The sequence below is a fragment of the Hermetia illucens genome, chromosome 1 (genome assembly GCF_905115235.1).
Source record: "Hermetia illucens chromosome 1, iHerIll2.2.curated.20191125, whole genome shotgun sequence".
NCBI lineage: Eukaryota > Metazoa > Arthropoda > Insecta > Diptera > Stratiomyidae > Hermetia > Hermetia illucens.
In genome coordinates, this window is record NC_051849.1 from 204,242,716 (window position 1) to 204,265,125 (window position 22,410).

The following is a 22,410-nucleotide window of genomic DNA, read 5'->3' on the forward strand; positions in this document are numbered from 1 at the left end:
ATAAAAGGTTGAAAGTTTTTGACCCAGTAGTTTCTAGGATCAAAGGGCTCCCGAGGAATTATAAACCAAGCAAAGAGATATGGGGGAATTGATCGTTTCGCCGAAAAGGCTTCCTCCACATCAATTAGCCAAATGAGTAATGATAAAATTCCATAATATGGAAAGCAGATTGGTCAAGAAATCAAGAGATTTCTCCCAGGATCTTCAGTTGGTTGGGAAACACGATGAAGGTGAAGAATTCGCCTCCTTTGACATTAAGACTCTTTTTCTGAGTGTCCCAGTCAAATGCGCGACCGGTCTAGAAGAGGATTGTCTATATCAATAACAAAATGATCCACAATGGGCTACAAATTATACATGAATCTGCTTAGAAGAAAACTATTTCATTTTTAGGGAGACAGCCAAAAGGAGCCCGATGGGAAATCCTTTCTCCAAGTTAATCTACGTGGTAAACCTGGAAATGAAGTTACCTTCGCCGGTCTTATGCCGAGGTACTAGAGAAAGTATGTGGATGATATCTGCGCAATCATCTAACAAGTTGAAGATGTGCTCAACTGTCTCAATGTACTGCAATAAACTATCGGATTCACTCCCATGCCCAGCGGAGACTTCAGATATACAAGCAAATTATGCTTTCTACCTGCAGTTAGACGCAGCCCAGGACATTGTGATCGTGATGGGTCATTTGAATGACAAGGAGGACTTTGACAATAACTTGCTCAGATATGTAATGCAGAAACACTGTGTTGGCGACCATAACGATAATGGTGGGAGATTTATGAATTCCTGAGACTTCCGCCACCTTATCATTGGTGGCGCATTATTCAGGCACAGAGCCTGCCATAAGGTTGGTTGGGCCTGGCCGACACCGTACGGCAAGTTATATCGACTACTTCGCGATCAGCAGTAGATGTGGGATTTGTCTTCCGGATGTGTGCAACAAGAGAAGCCACCACGGTTCTTAACCGTATCACATCCGGTGAAGTTCCTCCTTTTGTGAATGAAATGGCTAGTCACCGTAACTTATGGATACGGACTGCTGCTCCAAGCAGAAGAGAAATCATTTCACTATTAATGTATTCAAATGGAGTAAAGCCGCTGGATTTGACGGTCTCCCCGCTATTTATGGCAACCCCTTCAATTACTGCAATTACTGGAAGAAGGAGATGATCGTTAAGGATCCAAATAGGGGCACACGTTTTACGTGGGAAATGGGAGGTTCTCAAAAGCTCCAAGCTTTCGTCAATACCTGTCTGCGTTATTTCGTTGGAGTACGCTGGCCTGAAACTATCGGCGTACAGACCTGGCACTCGTATGCGTTGTGATAGGATGACGAAAGTGGCAGTAGATAGGTCACACAATGAGGAGGGGCGACGATTCCAATATGGACTATTCCATGCAGTAGTATCCACTCTTCCAAGATGGACCAGAACAGTTGAGGAGGAGTGTGAGCGTCTCGAGAAGTCGTAGGGGGAACTGAAGGGCATTTCAGGTAACAGCGAGCGATGGTGAGAGGTAATCATGTATATCCTTAAAATAAGTGGCCATTTGTTGATTCCTGTGCCTTATTGGATAAAGAACTAAAATTGACCTCAAATTATCGTGAAATATCTTTCGTGATTTTGGGACTATGCAGTTCGTCAACTTTATAGATATTCGTGTCAATGTTGTGAATACATATCCTTTTAAAGCTACCTGACATTTGGCAGCCATGCAGTATGTTTCCTTCAATTATAGTATGACACTCTGTGAGTTTGGTGAAATAGATTGGATTAAAGAAAGGAACTAGGATGTATGCGTGAGCATTCACATATTCACTTTATTAGAAGATCAAACATTTTAATTTATTCACCGCAAACATCGGAAAACTTGTTCCTAAGACAACAGTTTTGTGAAAATTATTTTCAACCCCTTTAAATTTTGTGTTACTTAGTAACCGCGATGAACCCATACGGTATTCTGTTTTTAAGGCTTACATAGTATTCCAAAATAGCTAACAGCGAAACATTACCCTTAACCCTTCAAAACCGTGTCTTCTATTCCACGATTACGGCAAATTTTAATTATTTCGAACCTGTCTATACTGAAAAGGGGTGCATACTAATTTTTCCGTATTCTCCTTCCATGAGGCTCTCTATGCTGGGTTGTTGTGTTCTTATTTTATTACGCAAGAGATAGACGACTCTGAAATCCGTAGAAGCGAATCCATAAATCTTTGCCTTTGATTAAAATACCCCATTGTGGAAGGGTAATTCGCTGTGGTTTAATGACTCAGATATGGTGGCACAACATTGTCTCTACATATGTCTGTTTACAACAAAGGGTATGCATGAGGTTGAGGGAGGTTTTCGCTAGCGTGTGGCGAAAATTCAATAAAAATGTTAATTATCGTGTTGATTATGTTTGGGTACTCATTTGCAAATATTGCTTTTCAGCACGTATGGACGAATTTTCACTGTGGGGTCCGTTTATTGCTGGCCTTTTGCTTTTTTAATTGACAATCACGAAAAGGCAGCAGGTTGTCGAATATGCTATTATTGACATAGGGATGAAGCTTTTATTCAAAGGACATATCAAATCAAAATCTATTTCAAAATATGAAAGTGGTGTGGGCCATCCATCCACAAACGATGCTAAGTTTGACTACCAAAAAGATGCATCCATTTATGAAATGAATGGATTCCAACTTTTCGAATTCATCTTCAGAAATATAAGTACATATGTACACATATGAGTGGAGATTCAAAAATTTGTTTATGGGATTGGTTTAATTGAATAGAGACGACACTCATATAAGTAAAATCAAAAGAAAATCAAGGTCGATTACTTCGCCGATTAAAAAAGAAGGAGGAGGAGGAATTAAGTCTTGTACTAATAATTAATTCTATATATTTGATCCATAATACTTACTGGAAGGCAACTGCTGTAATATTGACTGTAGCTATATTATAAATTGCGTAGGATATCAGTCGGGCCTCATTATATAACGACTCTGCATTTCGCACGTTGTAACAAACTCGGATCCCCCAGGCAAGAAAAAAAACTTCTCCAATAGCCAGACTGTGGTCCCACCAGTTATATGAGCACTGCTTGAATTTCAAATTATTTGCATCACGAATCTGAAATTAGATTAAAAGTTTTTCAAACAATTAAATTAGATAGAATGTAACGATGTAAGAATAACGATTGAAACTGAACGAAGATGTTAAAATTTTAATGAAAAATTTGGTAAAGGAGGTAAAATAAAAAGGAATCAGGTGTTGATGAAAATTTTACATGAATTTGCTTATAACACAGTCTTTTGGTCGCCATGCTGATCTGACGTAGCTGTGACCTTCGGCCATGCGAAATAGAATCTTTCCCAGACTACAGTGTATCGGTCTCATTGCCTATACGCGGGTTAGATACGAGGTAGTTACTTGGCGCGTGCGTCGATGACGCCTAGATGGTTTTTTTTTGTGTATGTTTTCCTATCCCATGTATCACATACACCACGCCAACACCATGAAAGAGGTGGCGGAATTTTTCACACACAAGTGATTGAAGAGCGTTGAATATGCGCGTTGCATTTCTTCCACCATACAAACCTAAGCAATGCGCCGAGAGATGAATCGTTTGTATGTAGTTTTCTTGGTTCAGCCGTTTATCGCTTCAACTGCCCCTACGTGCCATCGTCCGCGGTTCGGTGAAATGCGCTTCAGCTCCATCCAGGACTTCCCGAGATGCCTACGCTCCTCCTCTACCGTCCTGCGTCAACTACTTTGGAGCGTCAGTCTTTGGCCATTTTGTGAGAGTAAATTCTATTTACGAAGCGATTCAGATTCCATATACAAAGATAACTATCTTATTCCGGAGGAAGTCACGAGTAACTGTGCCGAGAATCAAAGTCGGTGGTAGCGAAATACAACACCTTATTGACTCTGGTATAGATACGAATAGTGTAACTGCTGATGCACAAGGCAATTACATCGTGATCATTCTGAAACTCAAACTTATATGGGGGCACTTAGAATTGGTGCATGGCTCAAAAATGATTTAGAACCAACGCGAATTTCGGAAATTGTAGAGCGAGATGTCCCTAATTTCAAATATAGCCTGAATGACACTACAGTTCTCCGGTTCAGCTCTGTGTTGCAGTCTAATCTCATACCAAGTGATAAGCTGTTTGAAGGCTTTGTCTCATGTGTGGAGTTAACTTCTATGTTTCAAATGGTAAACAATAAGAGGTCATCCGGTATGGATGGTATTCCCAACGTGGTCCTCAGGTCCTCAATAATTTATTGACCAATTCCTTCTTTCCAGGACAATGGAAGAGAGCCCGAGTGTTCCCAATCTTAAAAAGAGGGAAGGATTCATCCAGTCCTAAGAGCTATCGCCCAAACAGGGTAAACAGGAAAAAAATGAGGTTTCAGATAACCCTATGCAAGCACGTAAAAAGTTATATGGTCCGATCTTCTTCTGAAGATTGCTCAGGTATTGTCCTCCCAATGGACGTGGCGAGTATCTTCATAGACTCTTGCTCTAGCTTTCTGAGAGTAAAATACATTCAATGTGGGGGTTCTGGCTTACGTTTTGTGCTGTTCCGCAACGAATTGACTGAGATTATAACAGAAATGAAATAAAATTCCCGTTGCTGCAATGCTGTCGGCCAAAGTTTTAATCAATGAGATGATGGGCATCTCCTATGGAATCAGTTCCCTCGATCGTCGGTTCAAGAAGAACCCATAAATGAAGGAAATGCTGAGTAGCAAAAGTGGTAATTAAGATTGGAAGAGAATACCTACAGGCCAGTTGTCAATATTAAAGTGTAGATGTAGAGAAGGCATTCATCATTCTAGATTCACCAGTAGAAGGAACACTCTGTAGGAGACGCAAAATCCAGCTTGGGGCATGCTTGCGGGCCATGAAAATTGGAAGTACTCTATTACATGATAGGGTGCATGCAACCTAGGCTGATGGAATTAGAAGAAGGCGCTGCTATAATAACGGTCGAAGAGCGAGCAGAAAACCCCTTTTGAAGATTTTTATCTCCGGAATAAAAGACAGAGAGTCGATCGACTTTAATATGCTTTAATTTTCCACAATGGATTACAAACAATTTGAAAAATGGTAAAAACAGGGGGGCAGAATAATCATACCGTGAAGCAAGTTTCTTTGAACTCTATTTCTGCATCATTCCATGGATTTTTTTCCTTGATCCTTTCGCAGAAGCCATCTGCTACGAATATCTGATAGAAGTTGCGTTCGTGATATATGTTTCTACTCTGTAACCACCCATTGCTTGGCAGCTCATCAGCAAATGCCACAAATTTGTGGAAAACAAAACTTTACCTAAAACGGCTCACTGCCTCTCTCTTTTCTTCTTTTCTCTGGAGGGGGACATTTTGAAGAGACACTGGTGCATGCGGTCCATTGAGTGGGATTTTTTACCCCGTAAAACCATTTCTCGCGGAACCATACCAAAGTGATATATCGCGGTGCGAGCATGGTTTTAGCCTCACTCTACGAAAACTGATTGCATTCGCAGCGCCTCCTTTCCCAACTCCTCTGCCTTTCTCAACCTGTAGTGAATCCGCCCTACCATGTATTTAGGTGCATTTCAGTTCGTCTGGCACTTGAGCAGTTTTCCCATCAGACTTCCTGGGGCAGCTGTTCTTTCCACCATCTCCTCTAAGCTCGTCTCTTCCTTGATCAGAGGGACTATGGAGCCTATTATACATACGCGTCATAACTTCGACCAAAATGTCGATTGGCATCAGTCCAGCTCCCTTAAAGACCGTTTCGTGCAGGGCTGTGCAGCTCTGCATCGCAAGTTGCTCCCTTAGAAGTGATCTCAGCTAAGTCCTTAGACTTTATAGCGGTTTCATCCTTTAAACCACGTACGATAGCACTTTCATCAAGTAAATTTTTGAGTTGGCTGCGAAAATCTTTCTCCTTGCTCTTGTCGGTTCTTTTTACTCCAGCATGATACCCTCTTCGTTCCTCCATAACCGGCTGACATTTTCCGATAAACCTTTTAGATCTCAGTAACCTTTCATCTTTCTTAGTATGCCTGAGTAGGACATAATACCAGTGCTAGGAATAATGACTACTTCGAAGCGGGTCCTCATTGTCTTCCTTTCCTTTTGAGCCTTTTTGGCTCAATTTTTGTCCAACCATCGCGTTTTTGATTACAAAACGGTCTTCTTGTTGGCACTAGCGTTTTGGCTACTGTCCTCCCACCTACCGGAATTTTAACTCCGTTTTTCAAAGTGGGGGACACTCCTTTTCGTTCTTTTGCTTTTGCTGACTTCCTGCTCCTCCTCGGATACCGTCTTGTTGTGGTGTGGAAGCCAGTAGTAGTTAACTACTACACTAAGCGTGTTCAAATATGAATATGGAAGCAAGTGGTAAGAAGTCACAGACTTCGACCGTGAGCAATCATTTCGCGGCTGGGGCGTGGATTTTGGAGGCTTCACCACATTCATGCCCTTCTATTGATAAATCTGTAGAAGGCATGTACCTACATCGAAATTAGCCAGAAAGGAAAGTACGGAAACTCTCAGCTTGGGAGGAATTGGCCTGTCCGGGGTACTACAGCCAAAATCTGCCCGTAAACGGAAAAGGAAGAGTCGACAGAAGGGAACTTCGACCACTAAGCAGAGGGGACTACAGGCTGAATCCTGCCTGTCAGAACCTCCTCTTTCCCCTTACCGGGAGGAACGGAAGAAAGGGAAGTGGTGACGTGGACGCTACTGGCTTAGCACTGGTAGGTGGAAATGGACCTAATTGCCCCGGGCACCGTGAATCTGGAAAGGTCCCAAGCCGGCGGCAGAAGAAGGCACTGTAGAGGAAGATGAAGTACCTTGCGAATGAGAACATGGACGTGGCCGTACCACTAGGTGCGGTAATGCCCACAGAAATTGGATGCAAGGAAGTGGAATTTTCGGCGGAAACCAGGGATAAACTGGAAACTCCGGTAAGATCTACACTGGATGCACCATACTCTTCTGTTAGCGGTAATGCGCGCAAGAAGCGCAAAACCAACACATCTGCGGGGGACAATGCTTTCCCCATGAGGGCCTACATTCACGCATGCCAAGGGGAATAGGACCGGTATGTCGGGAGGTGATCAAATCAGCGAGAGTGATCTTAATCAAGCTTGTCCCTCCCACAGGAATACGGACACGAAGGCGGGAAAGAAGAAGACGTACGCGCAAGCAGCAGCCTTAGTCCAGACTGCTGCTCTAGAAGTTTCCTCCATGGATGGCAAATTGTCAGAGGGAATGCCTATGGAAAAAAATGCTGGAGCCTGGAACGAAGGCAAGATTTAACAATCAAAGTTTTCGTGATGAGTCCTCCATTTGGAGTGCACTGATGAGGCTGACTTAAAGTGGCTCTTGAAGTTAATCCCGGCTTTGAGTTGAGTGTCCTGCGCAGGACAGAACATTCAGATGTTACAGAGTGATGGTTACCGAGCACTTGAAGGAAGGCAGAGGACATCATCTGCATGTCAGGTGAACAGAACCCGGAAATGGACTCTGGACATTGGAGGGTAAAGTTCATGAATGCAAGAAAGGACAAATTTACAAACGTGGAGGGTTTCAGCTTGGTATTCGAGCCAACAAAGTCTGAAAGTGCCCGGGAGAAGTCATTATGTGATGCTGCATTTTTTCCTAGATAGATTGAAATCCAATCATATAAGGAAATTGTAGAGCATCCACTCCACTTTGAGAGCGGAGAACAATGATAGTTTTCGACTCATACATACACCATAGAGCAAATTACAACATCTTTGGTGCTGCGCGCGGAGGATAGTGCATACAGTGATGGAACCCCCGTATGGGGGTCCCCACTGGTGAAACGTTACAAAGTGAATCTTACCTGCTAGTAATTTCCCCTATACTTTTTATGGAGCAGGCGGAAAAAAGGGAAGCTAGAGATGTGAATGGAACTGACTTGATGTCAGTTTCAGTGGTCGAATCTGCGCAAACCGGACACCTCAAACCAGTCAAGGTGTTAAGTAGAAAACAGAAGAATGCTCTGCAGGATGAGTTGAGACCATTCATGGATGAGGACATGGGGACTGCTCTACTTCCAAGTGCGGCTTTTCTTAAAGAAATCAAATACGAGGGGATCGAGTCTCTGACGGTACGGTGTGGGGGAAACCCCGTGACACGCGGACCACAACATACGGTTCTAATAGCTTTCCATTACCTTTTGGAGTTCGGAGCACAATAGTGATAGATGGACGCTCGACCAACTTACCCATCTCACCGTCAATAACGATATAAAATTTTCAATTTTTATTATTGAACCCTATTCAATTATTTTCGTGTAATTCAAGTCCTGACTAGGTGCAGTGATTGCATTTTCTTGCCATTGTGCTCGTTTATCGTGTTTTTCATGTTGGTTTGCCAATTTCTAGATTTAATCTCTCTGACGTTTTTCATCTCCCCTCCCGCCCCCCCTGCAGTTTTCCGACTTCTTCTGGGTTTCATTTTTTTCCCGTTGTACTGGAGGAAATTTTAGTTAATGGAGTCTCATTTCATTGGGCCCACTACAACCTGGATAGCACTTTGCTACATTTTATTTAAGTAATTAATTAACTAAAGATTGTGATAACTGCTCTTTCTCAGCCATACATATGTATATATTCTACTTGGATATTTCGCCACAGCTCGGGGGAGGACTTCTCCAAAAAGCGAAATTCGAATTGTCTCTGAACATTCTGAAAATATTCTGCGAACTACTTTGAAACTACTTTAAATTTTTGGTAATAATGACTGAAATGCGGGTCATCTGAGAGCGAATTTCAGACTTTGATATTCGTTCTCTGTTTCTACATTTTATGGGGTCATTTTTAAGGTTTCGTCTAATTCCCCGTCCAATTACTTATAAGTCTGTCTCTCCATGAACTCGCATTTGGGCGCAAAAAGGAATGGTAAGAGATTACAAAATTCTGCAAAAGTAAACGTCCGAATATATGTAGGTCAAAATAATAGAAAGTTTGGTACAAATTCTATTATAATTAACAAAAATGTGTGTGCTACTGCACGCTAAGATACCATATATTGCCAATAACATTTCAAAGTAGAACAGTTGTGCACCCTTAGAGATTCCCATAAGGAAATTACAAAACCTTCTATACCTGAATCTTGGAGCTTCCGGTTTCCGACTTCTTTGAATTTCCAGTGACCTAATTCCCACCTAATTTCAAAGTAAATATTTGGCTTGGAGCATGACGAAGACGTGCTCGCTATGATGTGTGCGAATATTTATCATTGAATTAGTTTGAAGAAACTGAAAAGGACCTGAATTAATAACGAAGGGAGCCTTGGCAGATGCTACTTAGAATCGTAATCCAGTCAGTGTCGAAGTTCCTGCCGAGATTAATATATTTGAAAGCGTTTGTCTCATTAAATGTATTCAGGTTGTTGCTACTACACTACGTACATACTTAAGCATTTACATGACTTGCTATAATTTAATTAAGTAGGACCAACGAAAAGAAACTGTTCTGCGAACTTGTTGAGCAACTTCTTTGGAAAAGAGCTCGAAATCCGTTAAAAGAAGAATGCCCAAGTTAAGTTGATAAGTAATTCAGAAAGACGTCCGTAAGAATAAAAGGAATTCGGGAGTAAATATACTTGAGAATAGTTTGAGTACTGTAATTCGGTGCTAAAAGACGGAGAGAATTCTTAAACGGAAAAGTGCTACGTCGGGAGAGGAATGTGGATAACTTAAGGTGGATTAATACTTTAAGTTTCTTTGGAACTTAGGGTACTTAAATATGCACCCTGGAAAGTTTGCAATTCCTGAAGGGTTAGGGTACGTTTCTAGGGATACATGCCAAATTAGGATCTAGTTAATCGAGCGGAAATTTAAATATAAATATTTTATCTGTTAATGGGTGTAGTGACAGTTATCACAGTTTTATTTTCAACGAAAAGTTTTCGCATAAAATGTACGAATTATTTTTGAAATTTTGGAATCTTCTGTTGTGTTTATAATTTTAACTTGCTCTATTGGAAGTTTGGAAGAGTTCAAAGATTGCGTCGTGGAAAGCGTTGATGGAAATATATTAGGCATCTTTACATTCCAGTAATTTCCTTCTGCTCCCCTCGGGCATCACCTTGCTGTGGTGGAGGAGCTTGTACTACTAGGCTAAGCGTGTCCAAAAGACATGGAGATGGAAGCAATGGATTCTAACCTTCCAAGTGAGAGGGAGTTACAAACTTCGAAAATACTCACGACTTTGAGGAATCAAGCCGAGGTAAAGATTTTGAAGTCCTCGTCAGATTCATGTTCCCCCCACGAAGAAATCTGTGAAAGACAGGCTCTCCACTTCAGTGGCAAGCCTGCGCCTATTATCTACGCCCCGGCCAGCTAGAAAAATAGTACAGCAACTTTCTTAATGAGAGGAACTGGAAAGTTGACTACGGCCAGCCTGCCGGTGACACTGTTGCCTTATTCTTCCAAAAAACGGGAGGGGAAGGCTTGGTAGAAGGAAGCTTCAGGAGAGTGGACTACAGGCTTGCATGTCAGAACCTTCTCTTCCACCTCCATCAGGAAAAGCAGAAGAAAGAGAACCTGACTCACGTCCTGATATCAACATTGCTAGAGGTTACTATGCTGAGACAGTTCTGCCTTAGTTGCGGTCAACTTATCAACTTGCCAAGTTGATGGCGTAGTTACCTCTGATTACTTACCCTATGCCTCTTTATGTGTTCCGCCAACATAAGTACTAAGGGATCTGGCAGTGTAAGGAAAATCAAGTGGCCTTGAACTCTTTATAGGTTGTGAAGCGTTATACTAGAGGAGAGAGAATCTGTTTCATTTTATTATTTCAGCTTGTCTGGTGACCGCCAAGGTATGGTGCAAATAAAGCGGAATCTTAGGAAACTGGAATGGGCAAAGTAAAGCTCCCTAGACGACTAAGGACTCCTTTGGTGATACAAGATCAAGTGGAAACTTTGAAACGCATACTGCTTTGCAGAAATTTGTCCTATTTGCCGAGGTCAAAACTGTAAAACGTTTCCATCGGGGAACCGAAAACTGGAATATCAACCAGAAGACTTCTGAATCGTGCTTGTTAAAGCAAAAAGAATAAAGACTGGTTAAATTTCCACAGCGAATATAAAAGGTCTGCAAAACGTTTGAAGTGGCACTCATTTTGTATATACTGTGGCGAACTAAAAGCAGAAAGTCGGATTTCCAGCCTATGCAGTCCTTCAAGAGGATTACTTAGTCAAATTAGACTCTCTTAGAAAACCCGATGGAATTTTCATGAACTTCAAAGTTGAGTCTGTACTCTGTACTGACTCTTCCGATAGTACATCACTCGGGAGAACAGGTAACCGGAATGGTAGAGAGAGAGAGAGAGAGAGAGAGAGAGGCGGTTCTTACCAATGAAAAGTCGAAAGCTGCTACAGGATCTTTTGACCACTTCAAAGCACCTGGCATGGATGGCATCTATCCAGCAATGCTGAAGGATGGTATGGAACACTTAGAGCAACTTCTAAGAAATATTTTTCGAGAACGTCTTGCTTTGGGTTACGTGCCCACCTCTTGGCAGAAGTCTTTATACCTAAACCTGGGAAAGATGACTCAAATCCAAAGAACTTCAGATAAATCAGCTTAACTTAGTGGTTGAGCATCACCTTTGTGAGAAGGCACTAAGGTGGCACCCACAAAATGAAAACCAACATAATTACCAGCTTGGAAAGTAATGTGAGTTTGCTCTAAACTCTTTGGTTTCAAAGATAGAGGAAGCAATTCTGAAAGATGAGCGCGCGATGGGGGTGCTCCTAGCTATTGAAGGGACGTTTGAATATCCCCCTTTCCAAAAGTTCTGTAATGCCACCAGAGAGCATGGTGTTGATGGAACTCTAATTAAGTGGATATATGCTATGCTAACGGAAATACAGCAGTATTCTGAAGTAGGTATAGATCGCTGCCTAGCAATGGAAGTGACGTAACGCTGCCCAAGGATGTATGATTGACTCACTACTTAGCGAACTGCAAAATTTTCCAATAGACGCCCCAAGCTTATGCAGACGGTGTGGCTATGCTACTTGTTGGTCCGGATTTCGGAACGGTGTGTAGAAATACACAACGCGTAGTTGATTTGGTTGACAGTTGCTCCCTCAGTCACGGACTTTTAGTGAATTCAAATAAAACTGCAAAGACACACAGGAAAGGGTGGATGACCCATCTCTGGAGTCAATCAAAAGCAGGAGTTGCTATATCACCTATAGGTTTGACAACATACCTCTATACGTACACAAGGGAAAGCCGGGGAAAGAAACTACCGAGGTCCACGAAGGAATCACGGAGGAGAAGAGTAATACTCCCGCAGTGGAAAAGAGCTCCAAACAATAACGGTGCCAATGGCCCGCAGTAATATAGCCCAGATAAATTTCCACCATGCTAAAGCTCCACCTGCGGTAATTGAAAGGGTAACTTCCAAAGAGAACACATGCAAGTAATTTGGGGCTCCTCTTGCAAAAAACGAAGAGCTTGCATCATTTATAAACGTAATTTAAAATATGTATGTCATTTAGAGATCCTGACCGGGGAAGCTGTGGCTATCCAAGTTTTACTGGAAGACGCATGCCGGAAAGCTATGAGAGCTTCGATGACTTGCAGATCTGTAGTGGGAAAAAAATGAGGTTGTACCCCGAAGATACTACTTTGGATATAAACTTCAATAGTAAGGCCAATGATCATCTATGGACCAGTAATCTGGACAGAAAGAATTGAAATCAGCACACAGCCACAGAGTTACGCAAACTCCAAAGAATGCTCTCTGTGTGTATAAGTAGGGCAATGAGGGCATGTCCTGGCATTCCTGGGATTAAGCCCTCTCAATCTGCACAAACAAATGCAGACAAGGAGGGCAATTGCCAGGATGACCGGGACTATCAGTGAGACGATTAACTGCTTAAATTGAAAGGGGCTTTATATTCTTTCTAAGCGGTATCCCATATTATTGATACCAGTGGATCACATGACAACGAGGTTTCACTTTGATAAGAAGTTTGAAACACGTTGGAGTAACAAGGAAAACTTTGTGAGTGTAGCTGTGACATACTGCTTAAACCACCAACTGAATACTTGGTTCACTTACTTCCAATTATTATTTGGTCCACTGACGGATCCCTCACATGGTCATTGGTAAAAAAAAGATGTACATGGAGGCAGTGGGTAAGCACACTAGCATATTTCAGGCGAAAAGTATAGGCCATAGACAGAATTGCCTCCTTTAATCAAAGGAATTACTGGGCACGGACCATTAATTTTCTGACTGACAGCCGAATGGCGATCAATGTGCTTAGGTCCAATCACGTGAACTCTAAACTGGTATTGGAATGCCTTGAGAGATTGAATACGCTCGGCTCATACAATAAGGACTGGATACTCTGGGTTCCAGGCCATGTTAGGTTGGTAGGCAATCAGGTAGCGAACGAACTGGCTAAGAAGGGAGTTAAGACGCCTTTACACGGGCCAGAACTCTTCTGTGGAATCGAAAACGGTTTCATGGCTATGCCATTATAAAATGAACAAGAATGGCTGAGAAAACCATACTGCGCGAGCTTGTCCGGAATGGAGCAGTCCAAGCTGCTTATTGGAGTATACGAACTCAAGTGGACAAAGTACCGTTTATACCTCATCAAAAAGAACCTCCCCATCCTAGTGGGAATTCTCACTGGTCACTGCCGACCAAAATATTATCTGGGGAAGCTAGGTTTTTGTGAATCATCATCACCGGCGCAACAACTGGCATCCGGTCTAGGCCTGTCTTAATAAGGAACTTCCGACACTAGGGTTTTGCGCCGAAGTCCACCAATTCGATATCCCTAAAAGCTGTCTAGCGTCCTGACCTACACGTTCGCTCCATCTCAGGCAGGGTCTACCTCGTCTTTTTCTTCTACCATAGATATTGCCCTTATAGATTTTCCGGGTTGGTTCATTCTCATCCATACGGATTAGGTTGCGGTAGGTGAACCTGTTGAGCCGGATTTTATCCACAACCGTCATGTCGCTCATGGATTTCGTCGTTATATATTTTGGAGGATTGTTTTCTCGAACGCGGCCAAGAGTTCATAATTTTTCTTGATAAGAACCCAAGTCTCCGAGTAATACATAAAGACTGGAAAGATCCTTGTTTTGTACAGTAAAAGCTTTGACCCTATAGCGAGACGTCGCAAGCGAAAAAGTTTTTGTAAGCTGAAGTAGGCACTGTTGGCAGCCAACATCCCTGAGCGGATTTCATCGTCATAGCTGTTATCGGTTGTGATTCTCGACCATAGATATTAGAAATTTTGAACGGTCTTAAAGTTGTAGTCTCCTATCTTTTTGCTTGACCATGAATGAAGTGCTCTAACACACTTTAAGGCCATGCTCCAACATGGATTGTTGCGCCAACGATTATTATTATTAGAGCGATACGATGTTCCTCGTTGTTGGTTTTTGGCGCTGACGTTGCACCATTTACTTCGTTTTACCTTCATTAATGTACAGCCCGAGATCTCGCGGCACCTGTTCGATGCCGATGAAGGTAGACTGTACATCTCGGGCTGTTCTTCCTATAATATCAATATCGTTAGCGTAGACTAGTAATTGGGTGGATTTGAAGAGGATGGTGCCTACACTACTTCTGTCAACAGGTACTCAGAGAGAGTATCCTATGTTCGCGAGAAAAAAATCCAGCATAGACGAAACTGGTGGCATAAGTCTACAAAGAAATCTCCATTATGAGTGAGTTCTACGTGCGGTAATAAATGGGACCCAGTTTCGATCGATATATTTCTGCAGCTGTTACACCCTACCAGGTCTAATACTGCTTGAATTTGAAGAAATGCTTGAAAACCTTAGGGATTGCTAGTAACTTCTCTGCTTGGACCCTCAGGTGGGGTAGTATTCATTATAAGCTTTCATGCAGTTCGGTATAGTTCTGGCCAACGAAAGTTACTATATATAAACATCTTTTGAAAAGAAGGGTCTGCCTCGATTGTTCACCTGACTTTTGAAAGCCCTATACTGACGCGTTCAATATCCTAGCGCATCAGCAAGGGCTGCATTCACAGAAATCACGAGTCAATACTCTTACTCTATGGGGGAGCCACAGAGCAGGCAATTAGCGTGCATATAACCATGAAAGACCTCAAGCTAGCTGCAGAAGCTAAGTGGTTAGCGACCTTAGATGTGACGGCTGTAGTTGTCAAGCGTCCAGAAGATGCCGAATTATACTCATATGAAGCAGTTTGTGTTGATAAAGCTTGGTTGGAGAGTTCTGGTATGCACTCGTAGAGAAAAAATTGGAACTAGTTTTTATTACAATGCTTCTTAGGAGATTACGCCTGGATTAAAATTTGGAGGGTTTTAGTCGACAAAAATCCCGCCTCGTGTATAATGTCCTAGGGGCAGTGGTTTCACATGAAGTTGAGAACTTTGTTAGTAAAACTAGGATTTACATCAAACTTTCCATTATTATGCTTTGTATTATTCTCGAGTTTGAGTTCGTCGGCTTGTTTTTGATAAATTTTTTAAAGATACTGAAACTTGATTGGAGCTAGTTTGGCTCAGATTCCTTATGAGTGTATTATCGTGCTTTTTTTTTAGATTTCTCGGTAGAGTAGGTTCTGAGAATGAGATCTGCTACACTTTACGGCTGCGTCTCTTCAGTTGGTACCCCACTTTCTCATATATCATATCATCATGGCACTCTTTGCATGTAAGGAAATTTATAATCTCCACATCTTTACCCAGTTTCATGGCAATAGGTCCATCTCCGTAGAGCAATCCAGATAGACTCCCTGTTATTCACGGGGCATAGGATCCGCTTCAGCCTTCGCTCTCCGGCCCTAAATTCGAGGTGATAGAACAATACGCATCCTGGGCCAGGAACTTTCTGATATGCGGGTGATAAGTCTAGGATAGAAGACAACTGTCCTCTGCGCAGAAACATCCGTGAGGGAGCAGGATTCGAACTCAGGGCAAAGAGATCAAGAAACTAGTACTCCACCAACTCGACCATCGCACTGTCTTACTAGCTGCCATCTTCTACATGCCTGAGCGGAAGGATATCATGTCGCGCCGAGTTCTCTAATAATAACAATAATTCATTGTAATTATCCTTTTCGTACTATTTTATGCTTCCGTGTATACTTACTGCTGCTACCTTCAAACAAACACTCATAAAAAATTACACTAGAACAATTCTACTCACATTTTCCGCATATGGTGTAGCTGAAATAGTCCACGTCCCCAAATATATTAGCATCACCAACAAAATTGGAACCATCCATTGCAGAAGTTGTTTATCCGTAAGCTTAACTTTATGCGCAGATTTTACACGATATGTTAGTGATACTCTGTGCCGTATCCGGGAAAAGTGGAAGCGTTCCGGGAGAAAGTACGAACATGCAAGAGAAGAAAATTAGATTAAAGCTTTCATTAAATCCAGGAGGGGGTGAAAAACAGTAGAAGAGCCAACAATGTAGCAGCTCCTTCGGATGGCCGGAAGCACTTGGAGGTAAAAACTTTTCCAAGTTCAATAGCCGGGAAATAACAGTTTTATGGAGGATGTATATACTTTGTGTTCAAGGAACACCATGTGGAAAGGATTTCAACTCACTGGGGTAAGTGATTAGGATTTATTCGGTACTTTTTGATAAATAATCTTAATGGGGTTGGAAATGCTTGAAATAGGCGTCGCTTTGTAGCAGATTGAACTGAATATAGTCGATGCTGCAAAAATGGGGTAAAAAGGACGTTCGTTGTAAGGACTATATCTACAAGTTTAATAATATTTCCTCTCCCTGAATTGACTCAAAAATAAACAAAGTTTTCGTTTCTCTTGATTCGTATTCAAATCCATTTTCACTTATTTCCCAATTATTTAAGATAACTTTCTCCTCCACATTGCTACAAAGGAATCTGGATATTTTTCGTTTGAAATCCACAAAAGCATAAATTCAGGAAGTTTATTTCAAACGCATCCTGCACGAAAGATAAACTTACCTCCAAGTTTTCATGAGCAACGAAGTGTACGTAATACAAAATCCCATATGGCGACTCCATTTTGTTGCTATACAAAAGTACGTGTCCAGTACAGGAAAAATGCAAGCCATCTGGAAAGTATAGTTAAAAGATGAAATTATTACTGAGGTTTTGGTTATCTCACTTGCTTTTCATACAATTTCCCAAAAGGGTTCGTCCCTGGTAAGCTATTTTCCTCGAATAAAACGTAAATTATGGACTTCAATTGACTGACCAATGTTCGAGGCGAGCAATGTGTTTTGTGGTATTTAGGGTTGAACAGTGTCCTTTGCTCATATGTATCTATGTATCTTTGTCATGGTGGTTTTGTAGGCAACCGGAAGGAGACTATATATATTTCAATGTTAGGATAATTATCTTTGAATATTTGCTTCTTGGAGATGCTAGGAATGCAGTCCACATACTAAAGATACAATGTTCTGTCTATTAGGAATATGCGAATTGTATCTGTAGATTCTAGAAGCAAATGTGGTTTCTTGGTTTCGTATTGAGAACATACATTTCAGGAATATGCACCTATAATTCAGCCCAACATACATATTAATTAGAATTTAATATGACGTGAAAGCTCAGAAACAGGAAATTCAGATTTATAGGGAAGTACGTAATAATGTTTGATGAAGTCATTTGAATACATATATTGTGGTGCATAATTGATTCTATTGTAGGAAACGCTGATTGGAGTTATATTGCCTAATAGGTTGCCAAGTAATTATTCAGAACTACATTAATTAACTTGATTTAATAAATGTATGGATCGCACATTCGGTTAATTAACAATTTATATTTATGATGAGGAGGTTATCAAGGAATTTAATTTTGATAATTAAGTTTTAATTTAACATGCAGGGAACGTATACCATCAACTTTTCAAGCCTCAATAATCTTCTTTTTCTGCTTTTTTTCAACCTTGGCCCCGTTCAAAAGCAGGGTCGGCCCGCTGTGATCGGTTTCACCACTTGGTTCTAGCAAAAGCCTGATCTGCATCCAATGGCGAGGCTTTCAAATTTTCATCCAACTTATCAAACTACCCTTGTTTCGGCCAGCTTTTTGGTCGCTTACCATCGACTTCCATGTTCAGACCAATCTTGGCAAGTGAGTTTTCGTTAGCGCGCATTACGTGACCATACCATCGAAGACGTCTCTCTCGCAAGTTTTCCACGTTCGGTGCAACCCCATATCGATCGTGGATATCCTCTTTTCGGATGTGACCGAAACTTGTCACGCCAGTAGTCCAACGCAACATCTTCGTCTCCATTATTAATATTTCCTTTAGGAATTACAGGATAAATAGGACTTCCCGAAGTAACGACGCCCCAAGAAGACAGCCGGAGGAAGCTGGCAGTATGTCAAATGTGAGGTTGTCTCCTCCTCCTCTTTTTTTGAGGAGGTTGATATCTTTAAAAGACGCTATTTCGCTATCTGTGACCCTCTCCCTGCCCCACAAAAACACAATAAGGTATTACATCACGAGGCGGAGTCAGTTCACTCTAGCTTGGTCACCTTTATTCTATAGACGGCGTACGTGACCGCGCTTTTCTCCTCTATTCTGCCTTTCGCTCTTTGTTCTGGATATATGCAATCATGGAGTTGAGTCCTCTTGTCGTGCTACCATTTGCTTCGGCACCAGATTTTCTGATACCAGCACCTCTCGTAGAGTCTCTTCTAGATTCCTCCTTTATTCCACAAATGTCGGTCAGTGGAAAAATAAATGCTCTGGGTCCTCTGGGACTCCATCGCAATTTGGACTGTCGGGTGGGGTCTCCAGTTTAAACTGGTGCAAATATTGGCGGTAGCCTCCGTGCTTCGTGAGAAACTGAGTGAGATTATAATTAATCTCACCGTGTCGTCTCTCCAACCACTCCTAGAGTCTACCGACTCTTTCTCGAACGTTCCTACTGCTCTTGCCATCTATTTATGGATCTTTGGCTATCAGCGTTGTTCGTCTCTGATAAGGAGATAAGGCTTCGCATTGTATATGTTCGACATTTCGTCTGTGAAGCTGTACATCGGTATCATTCCCGAGATGACGAATGGTGCATCATCTGAGACAGTCCTGAACGCAAAGCATACCTTCAGGGTTGTCCTTCTGTAAGCTGCACTCAGTTTGTTAGTGTTAACTGACATCCGCAATGCCTCCCTCCAAAATGGGTTCGCATAGAGCATGATTGAGGTCACCATCCTGGCTATAAACAACGTAGAGGCATAACGTGGTCCTACCACGTTCGGCATCATCCTTGCCAGGGCCATACTTGCAGTGGCAGATCTGTCGCAAACATACTGCACGTGCTGCCTATAACTGAGCTTTCTGTCTATTACCACTCCCTAGTATTTGACTATCGGCTTAGAAGTGATGATATGATTCTCGATTCTAACCCAATCGTAATTTCTCTTCCGGTGCTTACTGATGCAGATCGCTTCCGTTTTTTTCCCCGCAAGTGCTAGACTAGAGCTTTCTAGCCAACTTTTAACATCACTGATTGCCACGCCTGAGTATAACTCAGCATCTTCGAGAAGCTTTGCGATAACAACCAGCGCTATATTGTCAGCGTAACCTACCACCGTGGTTTCCTCCGGAAGGGCAAGATTAAGTACATCGTTGGACATGATGTTCTTGCGATACGCCTGCGGAAACAACGTACTCCTGGTGTCCGCTCTCAGCTAAATGCTTATTTACGAAAGCAGCGAGATAGGCGGGAATAACAATCTTCGCTAGAGATTTCCGTATTCAATTTCAATTAGCCAAATTCTTTGCATTTTTCACGTCCACTACCATGCAATATTTACTGGTACTATCCTTCCCGTGAATTGCATCTTCGACCAAGCCAATAACCAATTTGATGGGATCAATGGTCGATCTGACTTTACGAAACCCATACTACCGATCTGAAAGCCGCCTTGGCTCTCAAGAACCGGAAGTAATCTATTTTAGACTACCCGCTCTAACATTTTTCCCACAGTGTCCAAAACACCAATAGGTCTCTAGAAGGTTGGCTCGCCTGGAAGTTTACCAGTCTTAGGCAGTAATACCAACTTCTGCCACTTCCATGCCACTGGAAATATCCCCTTGGACATGCACGCTTCGAACTACTCAGCGAACATGTCCGGTCTGGATTTCACGGCTAGCTCAAGGGCCTTATATGGTACTCTGTCCAGGCCTGGCGTTTTATTGTCTCCTATTCTACCGCAGATCTCCTGCAGCTCGTCTTCCATTCCGCCACTTCCAGTCCTTTTACCCCTGATCGACTCTACCTACCGTCCTCTGAGCCGATCTTCTAGCTCGGTGGCAGGCTGATCGAAGGCTGGTCAGTTCGCCATTGCTTCATTTGCTTTTCTGATCCTTTGGCCCACATGGACGGATCTTTCCGCATCAGGGTGAAGGTCTGCTCATCCAAAGCTTTTGCAGACCAGCCTGAAATTTTCCTCCGATAGGGGCTGACCTCACCACAACCACCTTTGGCTATCGAAAACTTACTATAATTGGTTTCCGGAATGTGTACGCTTTTCGACAAGGAGGGTTATCAGAATACTCGCTGTCTCCAACTTGAGCCGGAATTCCAGCAATATAACCTAGACATTTTGGGCCTAAGCGAAGTAAAATGGTGGGACTCTGGGGAGTACTTCTTTCCGTCTTATGGTAATATGCATTTGTACTCTGGAAAGCCAAACGGTAGCAAGCGCGAATCCGGTATCGGTTTGGTACCGCAAGGAGCGCTCTTTTGATCTGCGAGCCGGCTTCTGACATCCTTCTAACTGCAAGATTCCGTTTCCTGCTAAAGGGTATGCCAATTGGACAACGCTACCCATCAAAGGAGACTTCCGATATAGTGGAGAAAGATGTCTTCTAAGAGCAATTACACACAGTTCAAAGGAAGCTTCCTAAAGATGACATTGAGATCGTGATGGGTAATATGAATGCCAAGGTGGGTTCTGACAATACTTTGCCCAGACGTGTGATGGACAAGTAGGATCTTGGCGACCATAACAATAATGGTGGGAGATTGGTGGATTTCTGCAACTTCCATCGCCTTTTCATTGATGACATATTGTTAGAGCACAGAGCGTTCACTTGCGTATTGTGTTCGCCAGATTTTGCAGGGTTGGCAGCTGCGACTCCCTAAGTTCAACGTCCCGAAATTCCGTCATAAGATTTGGCTGACTGCGGTATCTTGGAAGCGGATCGATGTACGCAAGGAGTTGAAGACTATTGACCGCTGCCAATGATGGCGGGCGTGACACTCTCGAACTTCGATATCGAGCGAAATCCCAAGAAGTTCAAAGTAGTGGTCGATATAGTTGTTAACATTTCGGTGGGTCCTGTGAAGGACGTCAGTTGGCAAAGGGCAGCATAGGTCCCAGGGCGAAACGTGGGTTGGTACCCACAATTGAAAGTTGGGTAGGGCTGACAACATTTCATGCAGAAGGACTTGTTACGAAGCCAACAGCAGCCTCGGATTGGACTGATACCACGAAGACGAATCCGGCAACAAAAACGGAATAAAGATTTGCGCATATTCTCATAGAACGTGCGCTCCCTGTACAGAGATACTAAGCAGCTAGCCAATACCCTGTCCCAATATAGGGCTGATGTAATATCGTTGCAGGAGATGCGTTGGACAGAGACCGGTTTCATGAAGAAGAGTCGAATTACGGCACCACCTACAATCCCCTCTGATGCATACCATGTAATGTTGCATTCTTAAAGAACGGGAGCATACGCAGAGACCTATCACGAACTTCGTCGAGCGAGAAGCGACTTTACAGACGGAAAGAGGAAGCCTGGGAGAACCAATAGGCCTGTGAACTCGAAAAGTACATGACACCACACCAACAAGTCAGCAGGATGAACCCTTTCACACCTCGATGCTCATCCTGCCGAGGCAAATAGGGAAATCTGATTTCCGACAGAATTGGCATATTGGAGAGATGGGTTGAGTATTTTGAACTGCTCAACAATCAGAGCATCGTCAAGTTGGAGTTCTCGCCAACTGAAGACGGCGGACATGTACTACCACGACCAAGTATAGAAGAAAGAGTCCTTGCAATTTCTCGGCTTGAAAATCATAAGTCGCTAGGAGCCGATGGGATTGCAGCCGAATTGGTTAAATATGGAGGCGACCAATTAAAAGCAAGGTATCACACAGTGCAACAATTATAGAGGAGTCATGTTGCTGAGTACCGTTTATATGTTATTCTCCGCTATCTCACTAGATCGGATAGTCTCATACGCCCAGAACATCATTAGCCCATAACAAGGAGGCTTCACTCCAGGCAAATCAGGAACAATTCAGATATGCAAAGTAGACGAGGTACACCCTGCCCGAGATGGAGAGATGGCGTAGGCCAGGACGCCAGACAGCTTTT

General features: G+C 42.6%; 1 protein-coding gene across 1 annotated transcript in view; it reads right to left on the bottom strand.

Moving 5' to 3' along the window:
• Positions 1-22,410, bottom strand: part of LOC119647247 (probable G-protein coupled receptor CG31760) — a 178,263-nt gene that overhangs the window by 34,154 nt on the left and 121,699 nt on the right. The window contains exons 7-9 of the mRNA XM_038048125.1: positions 17,008-17,117; positions 16,214-16,358; positions 2,911-3,119 (exon numbers count right to left, since the gene is read on the bottom strand). Coding sequence (XP_037904053.1) covers positions 2,911-3,119; positions 16,214-16,358; positions 17,008-17,117 — 464 coding nt within the window. The remainder of the gene's footprint in view (positions 1-2,910; positions 3,120-16,213; positions 16,359-17,007; positions 17,118-22,410) is intronic.